Genomic DNA, 20,346 nt, shown 5'->3' with positions numbered 1-20,346 from the left:
GTTCCTTGAAGCTGGCAGGAGCCTGGGAAGAAGAAGTGGCCAGTCATGGGGGAATACCTTCCCTGCTCACATGCAGGAACATTTGTGGCCAGCAGGGTTGCCCATTGATAGGAGTGCCGTCTGATGGGGTGCCTGTCGGGAGGACTGGGGTGGCCGCAGTGATTGTCCTCTGCCCTGGTAAGGACAGACTGACCGCCTGTTCCCGGCTTACAAGGAGAAACAAACAGTTTACCGCAATGCCCCTTGGTGGGCTTGTCAGGTGATCTTTGACCACACTCGGGCACATCCTGCCTTCTAGAAGCTTCAGCACTGTACTGTGTGTGGCCTATTCTTCTTGCCTTCTGCTTGTCTTTCTTTCTTTCCTGGCTGCTATGAAAGTGCTTCCTTGGGGGCCACAAAGCAAACATAATGAAAGGAAACAGAACGAGCACGTTCTGCAGGCTGCAAGTCACTAAGTCACCAAAAGCTGCTCAAGTCCCATCTCTGCCCTCTACTGGGCTCAGGTGCCGCTCAGCCGATAGGTGAGGAACCGACTTCAGGGACCTCAGTAACGTCCACAATCACATGGGGTCATTCAGGGACTTCAGTAACGTCCACAATCACGTGGGGTCATTCAGGGACTTCAGTAGCGTCCACAATCACGTGGGGTCATTCAGGGATTTCAGTAGCGTCCACAATCATGTGGGGTCAGGTTGCCCTCAACTGGCCCCTCTCTGACACACCCACCCATGTCACACAACTTATCCCAGTGTCCTAGCCCCACTGGCTGAAAGCCGAGCTAGGGCTAGCTTCCCACCATGTTGGAGAGTCATGGAGTTGCCAGCTCACAGGGGCAGGCCAAGATGAGGGTTCTTGTAATCTCTTCTCAGCAGAAAGAACATGAAGCACCCGATGCTCAGCCTTCGGGAGTAGGGTGGCCGCAGGGACTGCTGGTCTCCATGGCCCAAGGCTTGTTTCCCAGCAACCCTCAAGCCCATGGGGGACACCTGTGAAGAGTGCCGAGCTCTGCCAGTCCTGTCACTGAGCTTCCTTCGAGTATCTCTTTGGCTAGCAATACTCTGTAACTCAGACCACACACCCTCTCGTCAGCATGAGGCAGAGCTGCATCTGAAGGTCTGAGGAAGTCAAAGGGCCTGTGTTTGCCCTCAGCAGAGTGGCACTGAGACATGAACAAAACGGGTCAGGGGAAGGTGGGCGTGTCCGGTAGAATCCCAGAGGAGTTGAATTAGGATCTGAAAACTCCAGTCGGTTGCTGTGGAGGTGATGACTTCCGCCTCTCTTATGCCATCTGCACCCAGAAGCCGTTCTGTCTTTGTGGTGTAGGCACCTCAGCCCTGAGTTCATTCCTGAGCTGTCCCAGTGCAGCCCATGAGAGGGTGGCGGTCATAGAGTGGCTGGGCCTAGCTCTGCTCACTGAAATCTACCCAAGGTTTCAGGGCCACTGCACAGCCTGGGAGAAGAAGTAGCAGAAGTGTCCAGTCGTCAGCTGCCCCTCTCATGCCACCGCCCCTGCCCACTTTGCAAGGGTGGTATCTCATGGGAAGGCCTGTTGGGATGGTGGCTTTTGCTTTATGGGGACGTAACAAATATTCTCTCCTTCCTTTGTCCCTGTTCAGGACAGGACCCGAGTTGTGTCCCCCATTATTGATGTCATTAACATGGACAACTTCCAGTATGTGGGTGCCTCTGCTGACCTCAAGGGTGGTAGGTGTCAGCCGTGATTTGTCTACCTGCTGGCTTGTTCTGTGTGGCTAGGCTCCTGACCTCTGCTGTCCTATGGTCAGCAGTAACATTGACAACAGAGTTCACATAGTATGGGTTCTGATGGGTACACCTCACAGAAGAAACCAGCCCTACTTCCCTGGCAGAAACCCCAGCCTGTTAACCCGTCCCTCTCTCCTGGAGCTGTTACTGAGAGACCTAGTGGAATGTGCAATGTCCCTGCAGATAGAGGTGGAGACGCCCCAACAACTGAGGGGCGATCTGAGAGGCTTTAGAGCTGCTCCCAGCCAGAGGCAGGGCTTGAGAGACTCCATGGAATTTAGGATTTGCAGAATGGGCCTGGAACCTGTTTTTGTGTCCTCTGGCTGTTCTAGCCCTTCCTCTTGTAGCCTATATGCCTGGCCAGCTTGCTGCCCTGGAGTTCTGCCATCCCGCTGCTGGCCCTCACTGCCTGCCCACTAGGCACCAGTCCTACCTTTGTGTTCAAGCTTGGATGCTGGCCCTTCCTCCCCTCCACCCAAACATAGCCTGCTTCACCACTGGGTGACCTTTGTTTTTGTGAATGGACTGGCATCTTGTAGGGTCATACAGCCTACAAATGTTAGAGAAATTCGTCCAAGATTTTCCTTTGCTTTTAGGAATTGTTGACTTCAGTGCTTTGCAGGTGGGAGTGAGATCGTACTAGACATGACAGTGGAGTCATTGCTGCCCGCAGATGGAGCAGCTTCCTCTGTCCCTGCTCTGTGACTGCAGAGTCACTGCCTCACACAGATCCCCCAACTCCACAATAGCAAAGAGTAGGGTAGAAGGCTGAACTGGCCTAGAGCTCCTGTTACCTTGGCAGTCCTCATAAGTGCTGGGATTACAGGCCTGCACCATCACACTCTGTGTGTAAGATCTTGTCACATGGACCCTGAAAGGTCCTGGTCCAGGCCCGGAGAGCCATGGGTCCCACAGAGGTACTATATGCTACACTGTGGTTCTGGGAGCCAGTTGTGATTTTTCTAGCTCTGACTTGTCCCTAGGTCCCCAGTCTTACGTGCACAGCCCTTGTAGGTGCACTGGCACCACACACAGATACCACACTTGTTCTTACACATTTTAATGTTGCAAAATCCAAGCCAGGCATGATGGCATATGTCTCCAGTCCCAGCCCTGGGGTGGGGGGTGGGGGGAGTGGGCTGAGGAAGGAGGACTGCTGCAAGTTCAAGATCAATCTGGACTACATAGCAGTGCCCTATGTCAAAAACCAACACACACACACCACGGTTAGAGGAGACAAGAAATAAGGTTCAGAGAGCACGTGCTACACTTCAGAGGACCTGAACACAGTGCCTAGCACTCCTGCTCCAAGGGCTTCAGCACTCCCTTTGGACTCCATGGGCACGTGCACTCTTGGGTACATAATCACACACAGACACATAGCCACATGTATTGTTTTGTTGTTTTAAAGAAAACTCAGCTCTGTGTTGCTTTGGCAGACAGAAGATTTTGCTGTGCACCATACTCCCCCACCACCCGTTTCCCGGCCACCCCAGCTGTTAGTTTCCCTCCTCACCGTCTTCATCTTGGTTGGTTGGCAGTGAGCCTGTCCATATGTGCCGTTGTCAAGACACTAGGGTGGGACAGCCAGGTGAGAGGGGCTGTGTCTTCTCATCTCTATTTCTTTTCTGGGTCGGCAGGTTTTGACTGGAACTTGGTGTTCAAATGGGATTACATGACGCCGGAGCAGAGGAGGTCCCGGCAGGGGAACCCAGTTGCACCTATAAAGTAAGTGCAGCATATGGCAGGAAACCCTCCTCGGGGAGAGCCCACACCTGACCCCTGCCGCAATGTGCTTCCAGGATACTGGGGCTCTGTGCCTCCCACCCTCCAGGTTCCTGGTTTCCCTTCAAGACCAGCATCTGCTACCAGGTCAAACAGTGAGGAAATTTTAGGTCCCTTTTCTTAGAAGGCTTCTCTGCTGACTCATGTTGTCTCCTTTTTATGTTTTCTGTAGCAGAGTGGTGTTGTCAGAGACTGCTCATTCGTTTCTGGCCATCCAGACCTGAAATAATCACACAGAAACCATATTATTTGCAATCCTGTTCAGCCAATAGCTTAAGCGTATTTCTAGCTAGATCTTACATCTTAAATTGACTTATTTCTATAATTTTATATTTTACCATGAGGCTCATGGTTTACCAGAAAGGTTCCAGTGTGTCTGTCTCCTGTGGCGGCTCCATGGCATTCTCTCCTCCTCTATCTGCTTGGAATTCTTGCCTTACCCTATTCTATGCTGTAATAGGCCCAAAGCAGCTTCTTTATTAACCAGTGGCATTCACAGCATACAGATGAGACTCTCACATCAGAATGGAACTATATGCTATCGACTTAAGTGTTACTACTGTGCTTACCTCCTAAGTTAAGGCACATAAAAACCAAGGGTCTCAGCCTTTGTGGGACCCCAGGCAGTGACATAGAAGCCAGTGGAGAATGAAAGACCCCCTCGGAGCACAGCAGAGGACAGATGTCAGCCTGTGGTGTGGTCTAACTTCGCCCTTGCTCCTTCTTCCTCTTCAGAACCCCTATGATCGCTGGAGGCCTGTTTGTGATGGATAAGCTCTATTTTGAAGAGCTGGGAAAGTACGACATGATGATGGATGTGTGGGGAGGAGAGAACTTGGGTATGTACAACCCTCTGGCCTCAAGTCCACCAGTGTCTCCGGGATGAAGTATGGGAGGCAGGGTGGCATGGTAGCACTTAAGGCCCCAGAGCAGCCATTCAGTGGGCAAACACGTCCCTGAACACGCGTATGTGCATGCACACACACTTACCACAGGGATGATGGTAGAGGAGACCAAAGTTCAGGTCATCCTGCACAGAAGCCAGGTGCTATCACATCCTTTGACCTGGGGGTTCGGAATGCATGCCTCCAAAACTGGAGAAATCTGGCTGATTCCAGGGCTCTGGTTAATGTAGAATGGTAGTGGGGTTGGGCAGCTGCTGGTTGGGCCCTGATGTTCAGATCCTTCTCCACAGCTTTTGTTTGTTTTTATTGTTCCTCTCCTTTCCTCCCCCTCCCCTCCTCCTTTCTCCCGCAGCCCCCACTTCTAATTTACCAGGAGATCTTGTCTTTTCCTCCTTCCTATGTAGATCCATGTGTGTCTCTCTTAGGGTCTCCTTTGTTGTCTAGGTTCTCTGGGGTTGTGTGGAGAACGTGTTTGCTAGAAGTGGGATGTGGTCCCTTTCCAGGTGGTGGTCTGCACAGGCAGCTGTCTCCACATCTTGTGTGACAGATGAAAAGACTCCAGTCAGCTTGTCGGGTTTTGTTTCTTGTTTTACTTGAAGCCTTTGGTCTTAAGTGCGTGTCATTCAGAGATGACTCCCCTCACTATCCAGAGTTTAGCTTTTTTAGTTAGTACGCAGGTGTGCCCTGTGAGGAAAGGGGACTCAAGAGGGAGGAAAGTACTCACTTTGAGTAGTTTTTCTTGTGACAGAGACTTTGATAGTTTCTGTTGGCTTAAAAGAACAGCTTCCGCTAGCCTGTTGTTGGAATGTGTCATTTGAAGTTGAAGTTGGTGGAGACATTTCATCTGGTAGGGCGCCTCCACCCAGCATGATAAAAAGCTGCTTCCAGCTCTGGCTCCGTGGGGAGGGAAGGGAGGGGTCATGAGTCGGTCTCTTTTCCTTGTCTCGGTGCAGTGTTGGGCTTGGGTGAAGCTTTCTGAGCAAGAAAGACTTTGAAGTAGTGAACCTGAAAGGTCCCTGAGCCTCTTCCACCTGTAGGTTCCAGGGGCTAGAGCCACCCAGCGGGGCAGTGTGTGTCCTGAGTGCAGGAGGCCACGGGAGGAACTGATGTGGTTCTGAGAGACAGGCTGACAGATACACTCAGCCCATCTCCTGTGTCACTGTACAGAGGTTGATTTGTCTCTAAGGTGACCTGGCCTGGAGCCCAGAGAGAAGAGAGCACAAGGTTGATGTCATGGGCTTTTGTTATATTCTGCTTAATAACCCAAGCAGTTGGGGAAGGCAACCCTTGAGTGGAAGGCCTTCCCTTCTAGGAGGAGGTCTGATGTCCTCTGGTCCCTGGCAGGTGCCCCCTGGAAACACTTGGAGGCTGAGCAGAGGGTTTCAGCAGGACCACCAGGCCTGTGATGGGGTCCACCTTCTGCGGAGCCCTACAGATTGCTGGCAGTTAACAGTCCATGCCGGTTTGGTGGCTGTAATGCTGGGAGGAGGAGAGTAAAGTTGTCTGAGAAATGTCAGAGCATGTCTTCATGTGTGCTCACAAGACTGCCTGTTTTCCTGACCAACAGTAACTGACGTAGGAAGCAGTTGCAAAAGAAAAATGGTGTGAGATTCGGGACAGGGCTGTCTTTTAGGCAGGTCCTGGTGGTGTTAGGATGGGTGTCCTGTGCTTCTAGTGCCCAAAAGAGAGGCCTAGGGAAGGTGTACTCCATGCCCAGGGCCCACAGGCTAGCAGCAGAGGGGATGCCCAGGCCCAGGGCTCATGTGAAATCAGTTGAAAGGAGCTGCCGTGGGCTCAGCCTGGAAAGCAGCCGACCTGGCCTCCAAGCTGCCCCTTGCTGGCTCAGCAGATGCCCTGACCAGAGAGATGATCTTGGAGTCTTCATGCAGGCGTATTCATACGAGTTTTCTTCCTGAGATACAGTGTGTCTCACTCACAGTTTTATTGGATGTTGGAAAAGCTGAGAAACCTCCTATCTGTTCAGGTGAGGTTGGCCTCACAATGCAAGAGAATTGGTTGATGGAATCTTTTCTTCCCAAGCTTGCCCTGCTCTCCCTCCATTCCTGGACAGGGCTCCAGGCAGGACGACCAAGTGACATTCAGACTCCCAGCACTGCTGCCACGACAGCACGCTGGCCTGGAAGACTTAGCCCACCACTAGCTTCACGGTTTGCAAAGATCTCCTCATTTCTTTCTCTGTCCCGTCGGTGACTGTGCTGGTTCTGTAGAGTTCTTGTGCTAGCACGTGCTGAGGGGTGTGGGCACCGCCTAGAGAGGAGCTCCTTCTTACAGACTTCAGTGGTGGCTTTCAGAATGGCACGCGTTGCTCTTCCTGTTTAAACTTAGTTGTCTTGCTAAGGGTGGGGGACTGTCCCTGGTCACTACCCTGGGAACTTGGTTAGCGCCTGGACCTGATGGACCTTGCCTATGAGGGTGATAGGCAAGGATTCTTGTTTTCCCGGAAAGAAAGAGTGCACCCTGGTACTCAGTGTACAGGAAGTGGTGTGGAGAAGCCTGGGCTGTGCCCCGTCTCCATGGACAGCTGTGGTTTGCTGGGATGCACACTCCCGTAGTCTGGGAGACTTGTGGGCCGGTGTTTTCCTTGCATGTTCAGTTTGGGGTGTGCTGTGGACTTGGCCTATGCAGATGTATCCAGGGTTTGTGCTATAAAAGGTTCCGGATCTGGTTCCAGAGAAGCAGCCCTTCATTGGTTTTCCTTGCAGTTAAAAGTGAGCTGTAGTAGGTGGCTAGGACAGGGGTAGCAATGCCATGGAGACAAGAGCTGTGGCAGACTTATGGTTGCCGAATTCCCTTTTTATCAGAAATCTCATTCCGAGTGTGGCAATGCGGTGGCAGCCTCGAGATCATTCCGTGTAGCCGTGTGGGACATGTGTTCCGGAAGCAGCACCCCTACACATTCCCAGGTGGCAGTGGCACTGTCTTTGCCCGGTAAGTTGTCTGCGGTCTGCTCAGAAGACACCCTGGAACTGTGTGGCGACAGCGTCCTTTGACAGGCATGGCCTCCAGGCTGAGAGAAGAGGGTATTCCAGTAAGAAAAGAAGCTGCTCGGTGTGCTCCGTGGAGAGCTCAGAAGAGCGTCACGGGGGCAGGGTGCAGATGTGGCCACTAAAAGTGTGGTGTCAAGGGAGTTAGCACTGGGACGGACACCAGGGAAAGGCTACCATGTGATGGGCACAAAAACGTACACAGGTATCGCAAAGGGGAACCTGGTTTAGTGCTGTATCACTCGGTGCAAATAAGACCAGTGTTGTTCTTCCACCACGCACTGCAGTAACGGTGCTGCTGCGGAGTCATTAGAAAAGCGGCGTTGTTGGCTGACTGTCCGGTAGCTAAGGTATCAACCCCTACCAAGGGCTGTCCCGCTGCCCATGTAGTGAAGGGTAGGAGAGGAGATGGGAACACAGTAGCTGCCCTAGTCTCACGACTGCAGAGCCCATGGCCTGGCCACTGCTTGAAGCTCCTGCCTCTCGGTGTCATTTCAGCACAACTAGATCTTCGGCATGAGTTCTGAAGGAGCAGACATTGAAACCGTATCAGAAAGCACGTCACACTTCTCTCCAGCCGAGACGTCATGGGTCATAACCGATTAGTGATTGGCAATAGATTCTAGTAAACAAAACCAAAAACTGCTTGGTCCAGCCAGGCTTTTCCTGGGAATCTTTTCCCGTTCTAAAATGGTAGCCCACACCTTTAACCCCAGTGCGCAGAAGGCGGAGCAGGTAGATATCTGTGAGTCTGAGGCCAACCAAGGTTACATAGTGAGACCCTGTCTAAAATAACAAAAAACTGAGACCTCATAGGGGCAGACAGTATGGAACTGGCCCTTAGGGAGCAGCCAACAAAACCTCTAAGTCAGACAAGATACTTCTGATGCTCATCTGGTCAGCGCCATGGGGAAGGGAGATTGGGCTCACCGGACAGCTGAGGGACAGACTTGACAAGTTAAGACACACAGAGCTCTGTGTGGAGATGGCGTAAGACTTCAGGCTGTTGGACCCAGGGAAAGAACATCAGTGGCCAGAGTCTGCAGAATGTTTCAGGGGTTTCTGCCCATGGTTACTTGCCTCTTTCTGAACCTCTCTAGAGACAGCTGGTGGCAGTGTCATGTCAAGAGGCTTCTCACTGCATGGCGGGCGGGAAGGCAGATAGAGCCCCATGGGGATGCCTGCACTCCCTACCTTTCACCAACACCACCAGATTGTGACTCTGCCGAGGGATATGGCCATTGGTTAGGTCAGAGCCTCCTTGATCTATTCATTTCTGCCCCCCTACAGACATACCCAGAAAAGCCCAGAGGTGTCTTTCGGTCATCTGGGCACTTCCCAGTGCACAAACCTACATGTCTGTGAGTGTGCACTCCACAACCACTCATCAGTCCCTAGTGTTTCCACTATACACCGTGAAGTGAGGACATTTGCACACGTATTTCATTTCTGGGGTTAGCACCAGGATTCCAAGAATGAGTGTGTTTACATCTTGTCTCAGTGGCAGCAGTCTGGCCCCTCCCCCATTCAGGGACAACAGGAATATTTATCACTTTATGGGGAATATGGAGGCCCCACATGGAGATGGATTTAGTAATTACAGCTCAGACAACATGACAGGTTTAGCATTTAAAATGCCTTTACTGTAGAGAAAAAGATTTCCCTGTAGGGCAACCACTGCCTGCCTGCTGTCTTCATGGAAGAACATGCTAGGCCATGTTTCCTCTGAGCAGAGGATCTGCTGTGTCTGTGCTTACAGTGGCCCTTCCTAAGTGTTGTGGGTGGGTGCATGCTTCCTGTATGAACCAGAGCTGAGGACAGTGAGGATCCCTAGGCCCAGGGCATGGCGGCCCCACCTCTCCATGCTGTCATTTCTAATCTACCCATCACTTCCCCCTCAGCCGAAGGCCACATGAAAGAAAGTGAAGCTAAGGGAGCTCCTTCCCTTTCCCAGTATGCTAGTGGTTGGTGCTGCACCCACGCATGCTGTGGGAGGCTGGGATGACCAGAGTCTCAGTGGTCTCTGCTAGAGGCTCCTTCTCCATGGCCCAGCAGGGGTTTCATCTCAGCACACGTCTGTGCTGTCCTCGCAGCTTCTGCTAGGGACACACTCGTGGGCACTGTCCTTATTCACACCAGCAGGCAAGCATGGCCAGGTAACTCTGGGGACAGGATGGGAGCTGCAGCTCAGGAAGGCGCAAACAACAGGTAACTGGGGACAGGATGGGAGCTGCAGCTCAGGAAGGCGCACTTGGTTTGCAGGAACACCCGCCGGGCAGCTGAGGTCTGGATGGACGAATACAAGAACTTCTACTACGCAGCAGTGCCTTCTGCCCGAAATGTGCCCTACGGAAAGTGAGTGCTGCCTGCCTGGTCCTTCTAGTGTGGGCGTTGGGAGCAGGTGGGGTAGCTTGCAGCATCAACAGGTGCCTCTGCTCTTTGCCAACAAGGCCCTGGTGGGAGGCGAGCAGGTCGTGGGCACTAGAGGCTGGACGGACCATGCCTTACCACCTAGGCCACATCAGTCTCCCTGGCATTCAGAAGTGAATGTGTCTCTCCTTTCCTCCAGTATTCAAAGCAGGCTGGAGCTCAGGAAAAAGCTGGGCTGCAAGCCCTTCAAGTGGTACCTGGACAACGTCTACCCAGAGCTAAGGTGAGTCCTGCGGGCCTCAGTGCATATCATGAAGGTTGAGAAACAAAGATGATCAGAGAGGTTCCAGAGGCTTATAAGGCTGGGAGCTGGCTACCAGGGAGAGCCCGTGGTGCCACCCCTACAGGTGCCCACAGACCCTGCTCTCTTACAGAGTTACCTCGCTGTGTGGGCCTGGAAGAATTCCAGAGCACCTCTGCTTTGACTTTAGTGAGGCAGAGGCTGTCTCTCCATGGCACCCTGTCTCCAGGGGCCAATGCTGCTCCTCAGTCCTCACCCCCATAGCTGCCTTCAGCTGCTCCTGCCTTCTTGGTGAGCATAGGGTAGGATTAGCAATGATGGTGTCACCTATTGGAGGGTGAATGACAGAAACGCTCTGCCGAGCCTCAACCCCACTCTTCACTGTCAGCTGCCAGGACCTCTATGTCCTGAGAGGACCAGTGGGCTCTGGCAGCAGATGCTCCAGGTCCTCATCTGCAAGGGCCCACACAGTTAAGGCTGAGCATAGGATGCTTAATCCAATGACCGCGGCCTCTCCAAGGTGAAACCAAGCTTTTGTCTTCCTAAGCACGTGATACTCAACATACAGTCCACCATGTGTGCACATTGGACCACTCAACAGATCCTCACAGACTGCGCCCTCCTGACCCCTGTGAGGAGCTCTCCCTCCGCAGAGCACTAGGAAACTTCTTCCATTTGCAGCTGATTTTGTCATTTGAGATGGGGAAGGGGCTCTCCCTCTGTAGCCCAGGCTGCCTTAACTCTCACAGAAACCCTCCTCTAACCTTCTGAGTGTTGGGACTACAGACACGTGCCACCGCGTCTGGCCCACTTACACTCTTGGGAACCCAGAGGCTATAGCCGTATCATGTCAGGGAGTGACAAGAAGCCACTCTGTTTCTGCTGCCTAGTTTGAGACCATGTGCAGAGGGCGTGGTGAACAGTAACTCCAGGGTGCAGGCACTGACTCGTACAATGAATACCTTTCAGGGTTCCAGACCACCAAGACATAGCTTTTGGGGCCTTGCAGCAGGGAACCAACTGCCTGGACACATTGGGGCACTTTGCCGATGGAGTCGTTGGAATTTATGAGTGTCACAATGCTGGAGGAAACCAGGTAGGCGGACAGAAGGTGGTATCAGCGCCTGTTGTTCAGGCTGTGACTGCAGGCGTCTCCCTGACCTCTTCCTGTCGGCTCTGTCACCCTCGCCATAGCTGCTCCCATAGTACCAGGCCTTCATCTGCACCCGTGTTGGTCCTTGATGTGTCATAAACTGCCTAGTCCCTGCTTAGCAGGCTCTTGGCGTCAGCCTTTTCGGGTGGAGGATCAGTGCCTGCTAGTGAAGATTAGGAGGTGTTGGGCTCCACCCCTTGGCATACTTGGGGACTGGCACACTTTACCACAGCCTCGGATGCCTCACCCCACGGCCTACCTGGGGTCCATGTGCCCATGGGCTGTGCTGGAAATGTAGAACTGCAGCCAGCAGCCACCGTGCACACGAGGCCTTAAGATGTGTCTGCTGTGAACCGAGTCCTCAATGTTGTTTAACTCTCCTGAGTTTAAATTCAGGCTGCCGTGTGTGGCTGGTGGCTAGCACTCAGTGCTTGGAGGGGATGACACCAGCAGTCCCTACCAAGACTTCAGGCCTCTCAGGGTTAATAGAGGAGTGTCCGTGGGTGGGAAACAGTGCTTCCTTGGCTCTCAGCAGCGTGGTCCGAGCTCTGCTGTTTGGTTCCCAGTGTAGCCTCAGCAGCACACAGGGAACGAGAGAATTGATGGCCATGCCCTTTAAGGATGGCAGCTCATAGAGGCATCTCAAATACTTTACACATTCAGGTTGCTGATGGACCCAGCACAGAGGTGGCCGGTCCTGCTGCTTGCGTAGCCAAACCAGATTTTTTGACAACAGTGTATTTCCCTTCCTAAAATAACGAAGTGCACAATGTCCTCATGTGATCGCCATGGCTGCCTCAGCATCTGCCCACACTTGTTATAGGAAGTAGACTAGACCCTCAGAGCTCAGAGGTTCCCATAACCCTCCTGACCACAGCCGGTGTGTCTCCAGCTGTTGCCCACATATAGGTGTGGTGGACAAGGAGTGGAGATGGCAGGGGTCGTGGGCTTCTATATTCTAGAGCTGCGGTACACCCTGGACACATCTGGAACCCAGCACGCTGGGTAAATAGCAGACACACTTTTCATTATCCTACCAAAACAGCTGACAAACAGCTGAAGAGAGGAAGGTTCCTGTGTCCTCCCCTCGTGTCTGGAAGCAGACGGTAGACAGGAAGTAGGCACAGAAGGGCCTTCCCCAGTGACTCCTGCTAAGGTACAGTGATACAGAGAAAAAAAACCTTCCCATTTCAAGGCAGGAATAGACCAAGATCAGACCAAAGCCCCAGGCTCACTTCTTTCCCCAGCCTCTCTGTCCTGGACACCCCCATCCATTCTGTGTCCTGCTACCCTCGCTTGCCCTCCATACCCCCTTGCCTCCTGCACTCCCCAGAGTCAAGAGACCACATGCCCAGTGGCTGCCCCAGTGTGAGTTCTGTCCCTTTTGGATTTCAGTGTCTTGCTGCCACCAGACTGCTTGGCAGTTGATAGCACGGTGTCTCTGCTGTTTATCAGCCCTATCCTGTGGTCTGAGAGAGAAAAGGCAGCCTTTGCAGCTCTTACATCCTGCATCCTCCTTTTCCCCACTGAGGGACACAGAGCTCAGCGGCACCAGAGGAAAGCTGAGAAGCCCCAGGGCCTGGGCAGCTCTGTATCCACGTGGATCCTGGAGGCCCTATATGGGTGGCTATACCCTTAAATGGATCAGGTTCTTACATGACTTTAGGAAACCCTACCTTCTGGCCCTACACAGAGCCACTGCCATCCATAAATGTCACTCCCTCTCTGTCCTCAGTCTTCCATCTTCTACGTGATCTTGTTTAGCATTCAGAGAGATGATTGACAGTCTTGCCCTCTGTGTGCACATGCATATACATGTGTTTGAGTTTTTAAAAGCATAGGCAAGAATATTTAAATGCATTCCGACCCAGTTTTCTTGTCTGGAAAGTCAACAAAGCCCCCATGCAGTTCTTGTGAAGAGACCTGAGATGGTTTGGCATATAGTGAGCATCCAGTTAGAGGAGCCATGCTGTGTGTTGACGTGTAGATTGTTCCAGCAGCAGGTTCCTGCAGACGTCAGCCCTGTAGATATTTGCTGAGAGCTGCAATATATCATTTATATAATTTTCACAAACTCAGCCTACATTCATAAATCTGTTTCCAAACCAGAGCCATTCCAGAACAATGCGGGAGGAACTGCGGGTGAGGGCCAGACAGGTGACCCTGCTCTCCAGCCTGCACTTTGACCTAAAATACTTAATACGATTAGTCTTGATAACTCTGTTAGTTAACTTTTCTGGGTTTTGTTTAGTCATGTTTCTTGATACGATTCATTTTTGTCACTGTATTAACTAACTCCGTTTCTTGCTGCTCTGACCAAACACTCGACAGAAACGACTTGAGGGTGGGTTTATTTTGGTTCCTGGATTGAGAGCATAGTCAGTCCATCATGACCGCGGAGGCTGCAGGAGTGGGGAGTTCCACAGCTTCCCATGTGTTCAAACACATTTGCCACTAAAGCAAACTGTTCCCCAGGGCGAGCTTAGTGGCCAGGTGGGGTAGCTGAGTCAGGGGTCCCTGATGGTTGCAGTCTGACTGTGGTCTCTTCCAGGAATGGGCCTTGACAAAGGAAAAGTCGGTGAAGCACATGGACCTGTGCCTTACTGTGGTGGACCGGTCTCCTGGCTCGCTCATCAGGCTGCAGGGATGCCGGGAGAATGACAGCAGACAGGTGCGTCACTCAGGAACAAGGTGGCACAGGTCCTAGGCTTCCATGGTGGTGACAGTGACAAGGGCCACATGGTTATCCCCTCGCCCTCAGATCCAGTTGCTGCCATTCCTACACTGGAGGGTTCGCATCACACAGTCCCCCTCACACCACAGCGCATTTCATATGAAATTACATGATTTTTTTAAACAGAAACATTAACCACTTGTTTTACAAATTCTAATCTAAATGATTAAACACGTGAGCCTGGGCGAGCACAGAGACGGCAGCAGAGCCACTCACATCCCACAGCAAGTAGACTTTGGGGCTTTGAAACCACTTCTCTCAGGGCCAGCTGCCTGTAACATGACATTCTCCTGAAGTCCAGAACCACAGCAGCCTCTTCAGCTCCCTGTCAGCCCATCGTAAAGGGAGTGGCTGCTCGCCCTCAGTGCCCTGGGCTGTGTGACCGAGTGTTGGGAGGTGCATCTATGTCACTCGAGATCACAGAATCTTAGCCCTGGTGAGGTGAGGAGCCTCTCTGTATGTTGCTTCTTCCATTGGGTCCACGCTTACTGAAGCCTTGGAAGCTGGTCTTGGTCTGGCTGGGGGTCTTGACACCACCTTTCTGAGCCTTAGAGCACCAGTTGGCATTAGCAGTAGCTATGCAGGCAGGCCCTTCTAGCCTATTGCAGGAGGATTCAGCCAGTCTCCCCACAGTCCCTCCCTAGAAGACATGGGGAAACTGAGGCCTGAGGGCTACCAGAGCCACAGCTAAGCCACCTTCCATCCACCTGATTTCACAAAGAGAAGCAGAGACCCAATTTCCCAGCTCATCACCACTAGGACGGGGGCGTAGCCATCATCCAGTTCCTGTTTAGATCCCAGGTATCGGAGAAACGCCAGCAAAGGGTCCTCTCTCCCCAGCCGTCTCCAGAGAGCCGCTCCCATCTCTGGGCGCCCTGACCCTGGAGGATGAACAGGGAAAGCCACTGTCCCCAGATACGTAGAACACATCCAAGCTAGCCACAGCCTAAGTGTCCTTGCGGTGTCTTTGACATAAAGCAGTGATAAAGTGAGACTTTAATCTGGTCCTTGCTGTAAGAGTGGACAGAAGCACTTGCTAGGGTTATTCTTGGCTCCTTTACTGACTCTAAGGCAGGGGAGGCTACACTTGGTCCTTCTGGGTGGTGAGTACAGCCTCATGCCTCCACCTGTGGGAGAACAGATTCAGTGACTCCACTGAGGGCCACCTTCCAAGGACAGCTGTGACCTCAGTATTTTCTTAGCACCCCCTGTCCAGCTGATGCTTCAGCATATGACAGACAGGGTCCCCCCCCCAGGAGCCAGCATCAGATTCTGTTCACTCCGCTCTCTGTCAGGCAGACTCTTGGCATGCTTTCCATGACAATCATGGGGACCTGAGAAAACCGACAGCGTCAAGGACAGGGAGGGAACGAGATGGTGCAAATGGCAGAGCCTCTCCGGCTGTGGTTGCCCTTGACTTCCACTGTTGGCAAGGAATCTGCATGAGCAGGTGGAAGAATAATCAGGAGGGTCAGGAGAGGGCCGCTCGCATCAGCCGTGCTGGAGGGTCAGCCTCACGGCGTGTCTCAGTGCGGTGCTTTACTGTTTGGCCATTGAGAACAGTGGGTTTCTGGGCACGTGTATGTGGCATTTGCACAGTCAAAAGGAGAAAGGAGGCAGCAAGAGTGAAAAAGTTAATTCCATGGTGTCCGAATTTTCAGACATACTCCAGGAACTTTTAGTGCATGCTTCAAAATTAATTAGAGCCAAGTCCTTGTTAATGGAAGAGGAGCTGTGGGGAAGAGTGTATTATTTTAAAAAATAAAACCATAAATATTTAAATAGAATGTTTACATTACTTGCTAAACAGTAGGATAAGGGCATCTCAGACTTGTTGAGGCTGTTAGGGCTTTGTGCGTGGCAGAGTGGGTTGGTGGACTTGCTGGCTATGGTTGGCTCTAATGTGCCAGTATTCACAGTAGCATTGTTAGGATAACCTGTGCCCAAGAGTGAAAGACTGCAGCTAGCAGGTGTGTGCCCACAGTCACCCACAGACTCACACTCCTCTCCCCTGCTGTTCTCTTGTCTGCTGCAGAAATGGGAGCAGATCGAGGGCAACTCCAAGCTGCGACACGTGGGCAGCAACCTGTGCCTGGATAGCCGCACAGCCAAGAGCGGAGGCCTGAGTGTGGAGGTGTGTGGCCCGGCCCTGTCGCAGCAGTGGAAATTCTCACTCAACCTTCAGCAATAAGAGGCCTCAAGGGCCCGCCGTCCGCCTGCACACCGGCTCAGTTGGAAGATCACATTTTACGTTTCTGAAACTTTCCGCAAAACTATATACCTCAGTGTTCCATCATGGTCTGAAAGTCTTAAGTCTCAAGTCTCAGCGAGGCGTGAGCTGGGCTGACTGTGTGCAGAAGAGGAAGTTGAGCCCCCGGGGCTCGGGCCAGAGGGTCCCCCTCCCAAGACTGGCGTCCTCTGCCTCCCACTTTCTACTTTCTGCTCACGCCCCAGCAGAGGAACAGGCCAGTGCTGGCCAACCAAGTGGACAAGCAGCAAGCATGTTTGTGTTGAGGACGGAGGGAGCAGGGGCAGGTGCCCTCATAGCAAGCACTCAAAAGTCTCCATTGTGTTTTTCTACCCATCCAAAATCATGTGTGTGAACCAGGCATGGTGGTTGATGCCTGTACTCGCAACACTCAGGAGACTGAGGCAGGCAGACCCTGTCTAAAGAGAAAAGAAGTGATTCCCACAAAGGTGACCCTCCCCCTTGCAGGTTTCCTTGTCTTCCCCTGTCCTTGTACCTCTGGGCTCAGCTGGCCTCTTGGCCACTTCCCCTCTTCCACTGACATACTTGCTGTGTTTGCATATGAACTTCTGAGTGGGACTAAATAGAGATCATAGAAAGAGAATGATAGCTCCCTAGGCTTCCCCTACATCATCATCTTGTGAACCCCACAGCGCAGCTCAGCCGTGCAGAGGGGCCTGCGCTCTCAGAGCCAAAGGCGACATCACTGTCTCTGAAGCCTCACCAGCCAGTCCATGCTGCTCTGCCAGCTGTAGGCATCCCAGAACCACTGGCCCCAGCCACGAGCATCAATGTTTAATGTGAGCGAGGGTCTTGCGGCTGGGTCAGAAAGTCCACTTTGTGCCCATTGTCATCTGTCAACCTAAATAGGTTACCTCTTTTGGCAAGTTATTACTTTGAGTTTTCTTTTAAAATTAGATTTTTTTTCTTTGAGAAAACTCAATCCAACAGCTTCTAAATAATGTGAGCCAGCGGGACCCCACTGCCCTGTGACAGACCAGAGATACTGGACCGCTGTCACATGCTATCCCTAGGCTCATCGTGGTTTGAGACCCTGTATGTTGGGTCCTTGGCACTTACTGAGCCCAGCAGAGCACAGAAGACCATCCCTTCAGCATGTGGGTGAACTCCGCGTGTCTGCAGCCCTGGTACAGTGTTAGCCCCAGGTATATCCTCAGGCTGGTGCAGGAACTGTGGGTAGACTTAGAACCTGGGCATTCACAGAGGATCCAGGCACATGTCAGCCACAGGGGTGGCCTGTGTGTCTGCCTTGTAGGGCTGCAAGCGTCACGCACAAACATCTCAGGTGTCCCCGAGATCACAGGAACCATAGTTTCAGGTGGTCAGAGGGCCGGCCAGTGAGTGCTCTGCTTCCCACCTGCACCGAAAGGGGGCGTGGCTAGTTTTCTTCTACCTGAGGAGCTCCATCTGTGTACACACCATGACCATGGACCCTCTGTGAAGGCCTGGCCAGGTGCTGACCCTCTGTCTCCTTAACCCCTGCCAAGAAGCCAACAAACAATTATATCAGACAGGGTGCCCTTGTGTCTGGTTAAGTCCGCACATGTCCACCTTCCAAGGTAGGCTCTGAGGAATGTCACTCACAGGTACGAGTGCAAGGCTGTCAGGGACAAGGCAGGAACTGAGGCCCAGCGTAGTCCACACTGCTGAGCCCTGACACCTCTGTACTACCCTTAGCAGAGTGAGAGCCACGGATGTGAAGCAGTGCGGGCTGATTTTAAGTAGGTGTGTGGGTGGAGCTTCCCATCCACACACTGGCACCCCACCCTGTGTGTCATCACCTTTGTACCATCTGTCTGGCCACCAGGGTGCCACTCAACCCGGCTCTGAACAGAGGGGGGACTGGGCAAGGCCCTGCGGTGAGCCATGTTTACATGACAGTGTGCCAAAGTGACTCCCCGTGCTCGCCTTCTTTTGTAGCCATGGGGCTATCCCACCCTCCCACTCCTGTTTCTAAAACTGAAAACTCCCAGGAGCCCTGGGCACACGCAGGCAAGGGTGGTCGTTTTCCGTGGTGGTCCTCGAGTCTCCATGAAGCTGGTTATGATGGTATCTGTGAGTATGTCTTGCAAATTCAAAATATAGTTTGGTAATTTTTTTTCCAGTTAATTTTTAAAAAGAACTGCTGTACAGAGCTTGTACTTTGTCCATTTTATAGATGGAAACCATCCTTGAAATTGTTTAACTTAAATAAAGAGAAGATACTTTATAGATATGTTCAGCTGCTGTCTGGTGGTCTCTATGAGGTGTGGGACCAGGCAGAAGGCTGGAATCCAGCTCTTGCTTCTGGGCCCCTCCTCCCTCCTCTAAAACACCTCCAATACCGTGCCTGCTATTATTGTATCCATAATGGCAATTGTTAGTGGGATGGAACAGTTAGGCTGTGCCAGACACCTGCCCAGCCCCTTCAATGCGCTTACACTTCACAGATTTAAGAAACAGGCGCTGATAAAAGTAGGGACTGACCCAAAGTTGCCTGAATCCCATGCGTCCCATTTTCTGTAATCTACCCTGGACACTTGACTCATACCCTCTAGGAACCAAATTCTTACACGTATTTAAAGTGCTCACCAGCCAGCCATCTGTGGCTGTGCCATCCATCCCGGCCTGGCACATGCCCTCTAACACACCTTTGTGTGACTAGCTGTGTGTCCAGGAACATAAACACCAGCCAGCAGTCTCGTAGTTTGGTCCAAGATAAGATCCAAGACTAGGAAACGCCTGAACCCTCCGAGACCACACTCACTCAGTTATTTGAGACAGCAAAACTTTGGCTCTGTGGCCACCTGAGAGGCAAAGGCATTAGCATATAATTTGGCAATGTCCCAGGACCTCAGACTATCTGAAGAGACTCTAAGCCGCATCTCTAAAAGGCCGTCTATCCCCAAGGTCTAGCCTGGGTGCCAGCAGGAGGGTTGCAGGGTGATATACAGGAGGTCTCAGCCCAGGGCCAGACATACAGCTCAGCTGTGTTGAATTTATGGGTCGTGGTAGCCATGTAGTGGTTTCTTTCAGAGTGTTTCAGTGAGGCCCAGAAAGGCATGGACCTTGGAGGATCATGGGAGGAGTCCTTGGGATCACCACTAGGAGGCATGTGGAATGTGGAGATCCTGACTACAGCCTGCTGAAGGACATCCCAGAAGGCCCTTGTTACCCTTGAGCTGGAGAGTTCTCTTGGAACCATGTCACATACATGTAGTTCAAATAAAGATATTCATTATCTCTTGTTACAAGAAACCCAAGAGCTTGGACTTCATTCAGCTCAGCTATGGGCTCAACACTGAACACACTGCCTGCTCCCCCCACCCCCCACCCCCCACCATGTGTAGGACAAACCCCTCTGACAGTCATCACACTCCTAGGTGGGTCCCCTAGACTTAGGAGCCTGGGAAGCAGATGGGCAGCTGCTTCCTGTGTGTCCTTGTCAGGGGATAGAAAGCGGCCACTGTTTCCTGAGCCACAGGGAGCCTGGCAGGCTTACCCTTGTGGGAAGGATTGGGGCCACAATAGGATGAACGGATCAGTGACATGGTCTTGAACCTTGGGAAGGTGGCTGCTGGCCTACTGAGCCCCTTTCTCTTCCTGCTCTTGGCTTCTCTGGTACCTGCTGGCAGCTCAGGGCTCCCCTCAAGAGGGTTTCAAATGAGAAAAAAAAAAAAAAGCACATTGCAGCAGATCATAAAGCAGCCAGTCATACCAAGACGCTTTCTAGTTTACAGTGAGCTCGCTGGGTAAGAGTGTCCCATCTCACCTCACCCCACCCCTGCTGTGATTCCAAAGCAGCCGTACACTGCTTTGGTACACATAGACGGTGTATGGAAAGCTGCAGTCGTTAATGTGATGAAAATAGCTGATTTACAAAACCAAACAAAAACAGAAATGATAGCCCCTGTCCGTAAGCTTCAGTCGTAATAGAGCAAAATACTGTTTCTGGCAGAGGTCACAATGGGGAAGGAAAAACACATCAAGGCTCTCAGAAGCACGTGGTGTGGGTAGGCGGGTTTTCCTGCCTGAGCTCCAGAGCGCCCCCGTGTGCCTGGCAGGACACTTGCATCTCTCG

The 20,346-nt window shown here is 52.2% G+C and overlaps 1 protein-coding gene across 1 annotated transcript in view; it reads left to right on the top strand.

The window, feature by feature from the left end:
* Galnt2 (polypeptide N-acetylgalactosaminyltransferase 2) overlaps window positions 1-18,501 on the top strand; it is a 119,247-nt gene extending 100,746 nt beyond the window's left edge. The window contains exons 8-16 of the mRNA XM_050147004.1: window positions 1,617-1,704; window positions 3,405-3,492; window positions 4,285-4,388; window positions 7,277-7,403; window positions 9,722-9,814; window positions 10,029-10,112; window positions 11,100-11,226; window positions 13,835-13,954; window positions 16,053-18,501. Coding sequence (XP_050002961.1) covers window positions 1,617-1,704; window positions 3,405-3,492; window positions 4,285-4,388; window positions 7,277-7,403; window positions 9,722-9,814; window positions 10,029-10,112; window positions 11,100-11,226; window positions 13,835-13,954; window positions 16,053-16,208 — 987 coding nt within the window. The 3' untranslated portion in view covers window positions 16,209-18,501. The remainder of the gene's footprint in view (window positions 1-1,616; window positions 1,705-3,404; window positions 3,493-4,284; window positions 4,389-7,276; window positions 7,404-9,721; window positions 9,815-10,028; window positions 10,113-11,099; window positions 11,227-13,834; window positions 13,955-16,052) is intronic.
* The last annotated feature ends 1,845 nt before the right edge of the window (window positions 18,502-20,346 follow it).

The sequence above is a fragment of the Alexandromys fortis genome, unplaced genomic scaffold (genome assembly GCF_014885135.2).
Source record: "Alexandromys fortis isolate MF-2015 unplaced genomic scaffold, M_Fortis_MF-2015_v1.1 scaffold_12, whole genome shotgun sequence".
NCBI classification, from domain to species: Eukaryota; Metazoa; Chordata; class Mammalia; order Rodentia; family Cricetidae; genus Alexandromys; species Alexandromys fortis.
The sequence above is the reverse complement of the archived record's forward strand: the minus strand, read 5'-3'. Positions and strand labels throughout refer to the sequence as shown.